General features: G+C 38.2%; 1 protein-coding gene across 2 annotated transcripts; it reads left to right on the forward strand.

Moving 5' to 3' along the window:
- Window positions 1–631: 631 nt before the first annotated feature.
- rprd1b (regulation of nuclear pre-mRNA domain containing 1B) lies at window positions 632–6,738 on the forward strand. Of its 2 annotated transcripts, none has more exons than XM_084721517.1 (7): window positions 632–1,337; window positions 3,625–3,754; window positions 3,869–4,002; window positions 4,457–4,572; window positions 4,746–4,872; window positions 5,431–5,606; window positions 6,211–6,738. In XM_084721517.1, the coding sequence occupies exons 1-7, from the start codon at window positions 1,187–1,189 to the stop codon at window positions 6,358–6,360; spliced, it is 984 nt and encodes a 327-aa protein (XP_084577643.1). In that variant the 5' UTR covers window positions 632–1,186; the 3' UTR covers window positions 6,361–6,738. The 2 variants fall into 2 exon arrangements, with proteins under 2 accessions (XP_084577643.1, XP_084577642.1); XM_084721516.1 differs by lacking the exon at window positions 6,211–6,738 and having other exon boundaries at window positions 632–946; window positions 1,113–1,337; window positions 5,431–5,649.
- The last annotated feature ends 3,961 nt before the right edge of the window (window positions 6,739–10,699 follow it).

Raw genomic sequence — 10,699 nt, forward strand, 5'->3', positions numbered from 1 at the left:
CATCATATAATATTTGTATGTAAATTAGCAAAATATTGTCGCAAAATACAGTCACACTTGTCCATTAGAAATGGTGATGTAAAAGCATAGAAAAGTCCCTCCGTTAGTCCATGCACATTCATCTAAGATACTGTTTTCCTGTGAAACTCCAGCAGTGTTTTGTGAACTAAAAAACTAAACCTGACCTTCAGGCAGCAGGAGGGTAAATAGATAATGACTGAATTTTTTTTGGTGAACTATCCCTTTAACCATATCACACACACACACACACACACACATTTAGGCCCACCACCCACTTTGAAAACCTTTGCCAGATAATCGACTGATTAATCAGACTATCTATTGATATTATCAATAAAACACAAGGAGTTAATGTTACATTCAAGATTTAGTTGTTATGTCTTTTGCTGTAATTGTAGCACAATTCACAGTTTTATTGAAAATATTCTTATATTATTATCTTATATTATATTCCTATATATGTAGTTATTAAAGTTGAGAACTGGTTCTGGCTCACTGTTACAGAATGTGCATTTATTGTGAATTCTGCTAGTATTTCATACCCCCACCCTAACCCCTGGATAAAGGGAATGATCCCTGAAACCGATTGCGTCACTACTGTGCGACGCACATGTCGAGGTGAAAGTGCAAGCTGCCATTTTTAGAAGGAATCTTCCTGACTAGCTAGACAAACGGTGAGTTTCACCGTCAGTCTTCAGCAGTTTTGTTTCCTCTGCTGGCGCACTTAAGATATATAGAACAGGAATATTACAGGAGCTTTGTTTATTTAAACTCGGGTTAAAGCGCAGGCTCCGCTCCGGGCTGCACTGCTCTGCAGGTGGCTGCTTAGCTCGGCTAGCTAGCTGACGTTAGTTAGCCGCAGCTGTAAACAAACACTGTGGACAGTGAAGAAACAGCAGTTGATAAATCAACTCACATCCTACAGGTTTGTTCAGTAGATTTGGTCAATACTTCGGTTAGGTACAGAGGTTTAGTACAACTTTAGAAACATAAGGAGAGGTGGAGCAGGAGGCAGTTTAATACTGCATGTCTGCAAGTTACTCGGCGACTCAACTTGAGTTTTGATGACAGTGCGAGTTTCTCCAAAGCAGGTCGGAGCTCAGAGGCTTTAGAGCGAGTCGGGGTCGGTCGGGTTCACGGGGGGGAAACATACTCTGTCACCGGCATGTCGTCGTTCTCTGAGTCGGCCCTGGAGAAGAAGCTGACGGAGCTGAGCAGCTCTCAGCAGAGTGTCCAGACTCTGTCTCTGTGGATCATCCACCACCGCAAACACTCAGGACTCATCGTCAAAGTGTGGCACAGAGAGCTCAAGAAAGGTGAGAGCTGACAACACTGATGCTGAAAAAATATTTAAATATATGTTGTTTATTTTATGCAACAGAACACTATATTGGTAACGTGTAGTTAACTTCAAAGATGAGTTTAAGGTGTCTATGTGGCATATGGGCCATATCTGTTAATAGTCTTTAAAATTTGTAACAGGCTGACACTGGTACACAGATGACTTCGTCTCTGATTTCAAATGCTGTTCTTAGACCAGAATGTAGTAAGAAAAACTTCTTGTTGTGACTTTATTTGCCAACTCAATCAAGGGAGAGAAAACATCCAGAAATATTCTGAATGTCCAGATGTTAGACTGAGGTTGTTCAAGTATCAATGCTAATTTATTTTTCAATACCACGTGTTTAAAACGAGACAAGATCATTAATTATACTGTCCAAAGTGTCAGTGTCTGAAATTTGGCTTTCAGCAAAACTAGACAGTGTTCAGTGACTTTTTCTGTACCAACGCTGTGTGCAGGTTGTTAATAAAAAGAAAAAGAAAACAGGTGTATATGTGTGTGTGTATATATATATATATATATGTATATATATGTGTACACACACACACACACACACACACATATATGTATATATATATATATATATATATATATATATATATATATATATATATATATAGATAGATAGATAGATAGATAGATAGATATATGGATTTGTTTTGCTGTGGTATCGCAAGGTAAGGTTTCAAGCAACTAAAGTTTAGAATTCTGGTATCATGACAAGACATGTCCAGAATAATGTTTTTAAGTGTTAAAGGGATAGTTTTTCCAAAAATACAAATTCAGTCATTATCTACTCACCTTAATGCCAATTGGAGGTAGAACTTCTTCAATCAGGTTTGAAAAGTTGAGCCCAAGCCCGACAAAATTTTGTCCAAAATGGACCCAAACCCATCCCTCATTAGCATATTTCAGTCCAAACCTAATTAAAGCCTGACACTTTTCTTAACAAGCTTCCCTCTATGTACCAAATGGTAGGAATTGGCAGTAACAGGGACAATACATGGGGGAAATTTGAATTGGCAATGACAAAATTAGAGGAAAACAATAATAATAATAATAATTATACTTGATAATGATAATAATAATACACCCCAAACCCAACATAAGCCCATGAAATATGTGAGAAATGACCTCACCTGACCCAAAACCATGGGGTCCTGTCAGTTTCGTGTTCAGATCTCAGGCTGTAACTGAAAAAAAAAAATAAATAAATAAATAAAATGCCTCTACACTACTTGTCTGATGTGATCAGCCTCCTAAAGTCCCAACATGTCGTTCACTTGCGTGTGCACTGTCACACCACACACATCTAGTTCAGATGGTGTGCACATGTGAGCATGGCTCAAAGCTAAGAATCTACAGTCAACATTTAGGCTAAAAACATGTTAATGACATCTTTCAAGTCAGCTTGACATATCAGGGCTTTAGGAGACTTAGGTTGTGCTAGACAAGCAGCATGGAGGCATTTTCTGTTTAGAGTTTTTTTTTTTTGTTGTTGTTGTTTTATCATTTGAAAACTAGTCACCATTCACTTAAATTGGAGTTTCCGCAATGCTATTTTCCTGTAAAACTCCCCAATAGTGTTCTGTGGACTAAAAAACGAAACCCCAACTTCACTGAAGGTGAGTAGATAATGACTGAATTTTCATTTTTGGGTGAACTATCCCTTTAAAATAGAAAGTTTGTCTCACTATTGGTCAAAAGCCTCAAATTTACAAGTATTCAAAATTGAGAAAAACTATCAAATTCTAACATTTGAAAAGCTGTGAACAGAAAATGTAGTGTACAGTGTGGTAATACGTGTATTACATGGTAACACTATTGTAACAGACTTGGGGACGTGTGGTGTTAACTGTTATGTTTTCCTGTCATTGTTAAGACCGTGTTATGTTCAACTAAAGTTAAAAGTCTGTTTTTGCAGATACTGAGTTTTCCATGATGTCAGTGAATGTGTTATTGCTGGTGAAATTTGTGTGTGCTTAGAGGCTGTGAAGCCTGTCAGTCATACCAGCTACCTATGACAGTGATTTTTGAGAGATAGCCCAGCTGTGATTGGCAGAGGCTTTAGGAGGCAGGGTTGTTGCTGTTGTAACTGTTAGTTGGGTGTCCCTTTTTAAGGGACCCTACAGTATTTTATATAGTACTTGAAGAAGGAGGATGCTGCAAAATATTAATTATTTATTACTGAAACAAAGTAAAGGAAAAGGGCACCATTCCTTTTTAAATCTTGAAATATGATGATTTAATGTGTCTTGCAGCTAAGAGCAGTAGGAAGCTGACCTTCCTGTATCTGGCCAATGATGTCATCCAGAACAGCAAGAAAAAAGGACCAGAGTTCACCAAAGACTTTGAGTCCGTCCTCGTCGATGCCTGCTCACATGTTGCCAGGTAGATGTGATGTGAAAACACCTTTTATATGATGCACAGGTTGTTTGGAGGAATGTGCTAAACGGTGTCCTGTGTTTTTCTGCTGTACTCAACTGTTAACCTGCCTCCCTGCAGTGAAGCAGATGAGAGCTGTAAAAAGCACATGGAGAGACTGCTGAACATCTGGAAGGAGAGGAGCCTCTACAGAGGTGACTTCATTCAGCAGCTCAAACTGGCCATAGAAGATTCAAACAGCCCCAGGCCTTCAGGTTAGATGACCGATTGATACTTATCTTGTTTCGCCTCTACATGAATATATACAGTATTAGTTATTGAATGATTTTACTATATTAACATTTTACTATAACTTAGCCTCTGACTAAATGGCAAAATTTAACCTAAAAGTTAAGTTAAGCAAATTTCTATTTAATAGTCAGTAAAAAAGAAAAACAGTTGCATGAAATTATTAGTATTGTGGGGTTTTTATACTGTTGTCTTATCTATAGTAAACAGCCCATTGAGAGGAATGAGGAGACTTTTAGCTGAGACTTCAAAATACTAATGCTTTTTTTTTTTTTTATTAATTGAAATAACATGTAAATAACAAAATCATCCTTAATCAATTCTCAATTATGACATTGGTCAAAATTATGCAAAGAAATTATGCAAATTATGTAAACAATATAATAGTAAAATCTGTGGTTTATAAACTGGACTCTGCAGAGGAGAAGAAGGCTGTGAAAAGACCCTATCAGAAGATTCAGGAAGATGAAGATGATGAAGACGACGACTACAGAAGCCACTCCCCCCACAACACAGACACCGCTGCAACTCAACTGGTAGGAAGCCAGACCATTGTTTCTCCTGTTCTCAGCCTTTCCTTTCTATCTGTCTTTTGTTCTCCCACTGTTTTTCTCCTCCCAGATCATGTCCCCCCCCCCCCCCCCCTTCTTGACTCCTCCTAACTTTCTTCGTCTGTTCCCTTTAAACACACTCTGACACACACTTTCAGACAGAGGAGCTGGTGAAGGCGCTGCAGGACTTGGAGAACGCTGCATCAGGAGACGCAGCAGTTCGTCAGAAGATTGCCTCGCTGCCGCAGGAAGTCCAGGATGTTTCCCTGCTGGAGAAAATCACTGGTGAGACCTAAGAGTGCAGCTCAATCTTGAACTATTTTATATGGATATTTTTCCAACATGGATTTGCATTGGTCTTATTATTCATCATTATTGAAACCTGCATCTGACTTTTATTTATTAGTTATATTTTGGACTTCCTCACATAGTTTTCAACTAATGTGATTCTGCTGTGGAAGATGAGCAGCAAACAACATTTAATAAAACAGTACATAAAGTGCTGAAGCTAAAAAGTAATCAATTAACAATTATTAAACTCGGGTATTACAGCAATCTTCCTCTTAAAGTCAGTAAGTATAGCCAGTTTACACCGGTACCCTGTATATGATGTTAAATGTGCATTGTGTCCACATTATAGTCATTGTAGTCATTTTATTTGTACAGAACACTTATAAACACAGGTTATAAAATAATGTTGACCAATATAGGATAAAATATACAGTGTAAAATAAAAGACAAATTGAGTGAATACACAAAAGTAAAATTCCCTGTTCTTGAATGTACTTGAAGAAAATAAATGTCATTCTGTGACTTAAACAATCTACTTTGGTGCCTGTCTAGACAAGGATGCAGCAGACAAGTTGTCGAAGACGGTGGATGAAGCCTGTTTGCTGCTCGCGGAGTATAATGGCCGACTAGCTGCAGAGCTGGAGGACCGCAGGCAGCTGGCTCGCATGTTGACCGAATACATCAGCAGCCAGAGGGAGGCGCTCATGGAGAGAGAGAAGAAACTAGAGGCAAGACGACACACACACAAACAAAACAGTCAACAGTAAACAACTGAGCCAGGATCTGTTGAGTGTTGAGTCGTGTTTTTACTGAATTTAATACAGCACTGCATTTCTGAACTGTTGTTCTGTTAAGAGAGTCAATAATGTCTAGATTTTTGTCAGAAAGCACATTGGTATTTACTTATTTTGAGTTTAAACTGGCACAATTTTTTTTCAATACTTTAACGTAGCTGATGAATCAGACAGGCAACCTGCAATTTAAACTGCAAAGATCTGAATGTAGGGACTTTAAAAAACAACAACATCTACTGTAGGTAATACACTGACTGAATAAGTACCTCATACAACCCCACTTCAAAAGACCTGAACTATCCTTTAACATAGCTTGTTTATAACTTGCAGCTTGTACTTCCTGTCTGGTTTCCAGATTTCAGAAAGTACTTTGAGTACAGTGTAATAATAACTGATACAGTGACTCATTTTCAAACATGTTTCAAACATGCCAGAAAGCAGCTAAAAGACATTTTGAAAGAATTTCACTCTAACTGAAAAGTGTAAATAAGAAACCATTTTAGCTTATATCTGTACTGTGCCATCTTGTCCTCTGCAGGAGTACAAACAGAAACTGGCGAGGGTGACCCAAGTTAGAAAAGAGCTAAAGTCCCACATCCAGAGTCTCCCTGATCTCTCCCTCCTGCCCAATGTGACCGGGGGTCTGGCCCCACTCCCCTCTGCCGGGGACCTCTTCTCCACTGACTGAGAGATCTTTGCCCAGACAAACTGCCCCACCTGCCCCTCCCCACCCAAGCCCAGCTCCACGTTTGATTCACAAAACACTTCTAGCTACATCTCCAGCCAGAGGACACATGTGGTCAATCCTGCAGGACAAAGAGGGAGGAAGCTCTGGTGAAATCAAAATGCTCTTCAGAGGAGAACAGAGACTCTGTCAGCCTGGATTTCTCCAGCAGTTGCTTGAATCGACACGGATTCCACTCCACCAGCTTTGTTTCCTGTTTGTTTTTAGTTTTATTTTTCTAAACGTTGGAAATGTCAGGGATCATAGAGGAGGGATGAGGGGCAGAGGGTGAAAAAGCAAAGCATAGACAGAAATAAATGCTGGTTGTCAGGACGTGTCAAAGTGTCTCTGTGTGTGGTATATTTTTGGATTCAGCTTGGAAAATTGGGCCGTTTGCTCTCATAACTACACTGTGAAGAGGATGTACCATTCATTAGTTTTATTTTTTGGCTTTCAGTTGGGGGCTTTTTATTGACACAGTCTGATAGGTGACTTTGATGTGTGCGCACAATTAGAGAAGATAGCTCAGACTGGGGTCAGTGTACGTTTTGGTTGCGTGTTGGACACTCATGGTCAACAGCTGTTACTCGGCACACTCATTTCATAGAGATGGTAACTACATACGTTTTGTTGGACAGTATCAGCGTAGTTTAACTCGGTAGACGAGCTTTGGTGTCGTGCCCCCATTTGCAAGTGTTTTTCGTTTTAAGTAACATTTTGCAATTCAACAGGCCTGATTATTTTCATGCTTTAATTTGGACAGATGCTTGAAATATGGAAAAGGTAATTATGTTTACTGTACTGTAAGTGTACTAGACAAGGCGTGTGTTTTACAAACCAAATCCTGGAGGTTTAAGAAAACTATTCAAAACAAAGTTTTTTTTATTATTAAAAAACGTAAAACTCATTTTATTAGAGAGCAAAGCAGATGAGAAAAACTCAAGAAAAGTGTTAATTGTACTTTAGTTTTAGTATGTATAGAGCTGGGCAATATGAAAATTACAAAAAAAACAAGCTAAGTAGATCAGATGAAGACCTTTTTCTGACATCATTATGTATCACAACTCGTGTTTTAGTATAAAGAATCAGTACACACTAATAATTTTGAGCTAAATTCTCAAATATTAAAGAAATTTATATTCAGTTGCTTAAAATATTAAACTCTCACAATGTTATTAAAATGCTGAATAATAATTTATACATATTGCTCAGTCCTATCTGTGTGTAGATGTCTAATGATTAAATATTTTACACAAAAATAGCAACAGATTCACCTCTGCAGCCCCTTTCTCAGGTTTCTTTTTTAAGATGAGTTGACAAACCACATAATGAATCGCTTAATTGAGATAATGAGGTCAGGAAGTGCAAGTTTTTCCCAAAATCATTGAGATTTTCCAAACAGTTCCCTGTCAATGCCACAACAACATGTACCATTTGTTTTACTCATATTTGATTTTAAGTTGTCCGATGCAGAAAGGAAAATTGATCTGAGAAGTTTCATGATAAAAGGTCAGAGATTGTTTACTTGTATCACGGCTCCTGCTGATGGAGTGTTTTCTAACGTTAAAGAAGATTACAGTTGCTGTAACTTTCCTGCTGATGCAACAAGCTCGGGCGAAAAATGCTGCTGCAAATTCTGTTCAATAAACTGTCAGATGGATTTGGTTTTGCAGGTGAAATATTTCAAACTGCAGGTAAGAATGTGAACTTCAGAAATGATCATTGAATCAAAGGTGTGGATCTAATCATTACGGTCACAAGATACTCAGATATCTTTGGGCTTGTTTTGGTGGAGGAATTTTGGCACATTTTTTGTCTTGATCAAAATGTAATTTAGTGGTAAATTAGAGATAAATACAAAAAGTGTTCAATACAAACTCTGTATGCCAGGAAGGATTTCAGCACCATTTTGCCCCAGGTGTGCTTCACTGTAGATATTAGTTAGTTTTCTTACCTACTTGCTGTGTGGTATGTTTCTGCAGTAACATACTGTGCTGCAGGATTCTACCAGTAGGGTGGTGTTTTTCTGTAATGAAAGTGATTCGGTGGATGCCAATAAACTGGAACCATTTGAACAAAACACTGTATGTCTGTATTTTGTCAATCATCTAACCCACTCTTAGATGTGTTGTTTTTATGTTTTTTTTTCTGTTAAGATATGACTTTCTTTTAAAAGCCTTCTTGTTCAACACACACTGCCCATAAACAATCTCTGTTATACAGTATTAAATCAGACATCTTTATAATTATTGTGATATCAGACTGAATTGTCCACTGGCCAGGCTACCATGTAATAACAATGACAATATGTAACTAGTTTCTTATTTATTTAATAACAAAATCTAATTTAAATCAAGAGATCAATTCATTCAATAAGTCAATTCAATAGCTACATGTACTACATCAATTGCAAATCAATTCATTTCTGTAACTACATCTATTACTACGCTGTTCATCAATCAACAAAATTATTAACACCAGATTACGCAACTTCCACCTATGGTGACACTTGAATTCTGTGTACAGCTCACCTGTGTGGGGCTGCTGGGGTCGAATTTGCTGCTCAGCACAGATGAATGAGGACAGTAAAAATGGAGAGGTTGACAATGAAAACCAGCAATTCAGTGACAAACGGACGGATAAATTTGCCTTTGTTTTGCCTCCTCATACCAGTCCTAAACCACTGTATCTAATTTGCCAAATGACAATTGCTGCATGCAAGGCTGCTAATATCAGGCACCATCACAACATGCGAGCTAACTTCAGTGTAGTGTTCCAGCATCACAAAATTTGACTGATCATCTTGTCCAGTAAATAATGCTATTATTAATGTTTGTTTATTAACTGGCCCTTGTATCTCTGCCTGTTTTCAATAAGGCATGTCAAGATAACAAGGTTCAAATGCGGAAATGGCAGTAAAAATGGTTAAAATATTAATTTATGCACAAAGTAACTCACTGATAATTTGCACAATTAACTCTTCCCAGGACTTCCCTATTGTGAAGTCTAAATGGCTTGCCATTTTAAAAAAGTGGGCCCCCAGAAAAAAAAAAAGTTCTTGCTCCTCCCTTTCTGCCAGTTCCTTTTTGGACAGTTGGTTAACAAGTGCCATCCCGATGCAGACACCCAGAACATTGACAGGAGTGTTGCAGTGGTCTCTGAAAGACAAAAATCACTGTCAACTATCAAAGCAGAAAATACAGCAGCTCAACACTGCACATTGTTTTAAATATAAACTCATACTTCTACAATTTTGTCTCCTCACAGCTGACTATGAGAGGCAGCTGTAGTAATCCCTTTCTACACTATTCATTAGAGATTCTGTGAAAATTTCTGACTTTAAATTACAATTTTTTTTTTACACCATCTTATACTTTTGCTGTTTTGCCTGATCATGTGTCCTGGTCTGTTTTGATTTTGTCTGGACCTCTTTACATCTGGCCTTCTCTTAAAAAGTTCTTGGAAGTATTCATCATAACACAATTAACGAGATAAAAAAGACACAGATCAGATACTTGAGTAATCATTCATCTTACTTACACTGGACAAAAGCAGAGAGATGTGTCTGCTGCGTTCTTCTGGCGTGTAGGCGATCCACTGAAGGATTATGTCAAACTCCTTCTTCACACTGAGTTGGTCAGTCTCAATGATTTTAGCAAGTTCCTCCACAGAGAGTTGCAGGAACTCCTCAAAGCGCCTCAGCATGAAGCGGTAGGCCTTGTGTTTCAGCTCAGGGTGGTAATACATGTCTGTGAACATTAAATTAAAGCTGTATCCAAGCCCTGCACAGATTTAGATTTTTAAATCAACTTAAGTTCCCAGAAACGCTGCAAGATGAGGTTATTTATCTAAAATCAGCATCTAATGCATTTAAAGCTGCTACAAGGAGTTCTTAACTGATAATGAAACAGTCTAATAATAATAATTTTATAACAATTGTCTATACATGACCTACATACGCAAACAAGCCCATCAGGAAATTGGCTATAGCTCACCTGAAGTACAAGCTGCAGTTACAGAGGATGACCTTGTGCACATGAAATTCAACGCCGGCCACTTTGATCACCGCATCACACAGCAGTCTCTCCAGACGGAGCTCGCTGTACACTGAGCTATATTCACTCATCTTTGCTCTTCAGTATGAGAACTTGTGCATCACAACACATACAAACATTCTAGAATTCAGGGGTTCCACAGTGAAAGCTGCTAATCCACACATACACACAGCTGATCTCAAACACTTATTAAAAAGTGTAAGAACCCTAATAACAGTAGGTGATATGAGGGGGAGGCCACCCCCTTG

This window comes from Lutjanus erythropterus, chromosome 6 (genome assembly GCF_056507025.1).
Source record: "Lutjanus erythropterus isolate fLutEry1 chromosome 6, fLutEry1.hap2, whole genome shotgun sequence".
NCBI classification, from domain to species: domain Eukaryota; kingdom Metazoa; phylum Chordata; class Actinopteri; order Lutjaniformes; family Lutjanidae; genus Lutjanus; species Lutjanus erythropterus.

Coding starts and splice junctions, on each gene's coding strand:
- rprd1b (XM_084721517.1), top strand. CDS start 1,187: ATGTCGTCGTTCTCTGAGTCGGCCCTGGAGAAGAAGCTGACGGAGCTG. Junction 1,338..3,624: donor GCACAGAGAGCTCAAGAAAG/GTGAGAGCTGAC, acceptor TGTGTCTTGCAG/CTAAGAGCAGTAGGAAGCTG. Junction 4,573..4,745: donor ACACCGCTGCAACTCAACTG/GTAGGAAGCCAG, acceptor ACACACTTTCAG/ACAGAGGAGCTGGTGAAGGC.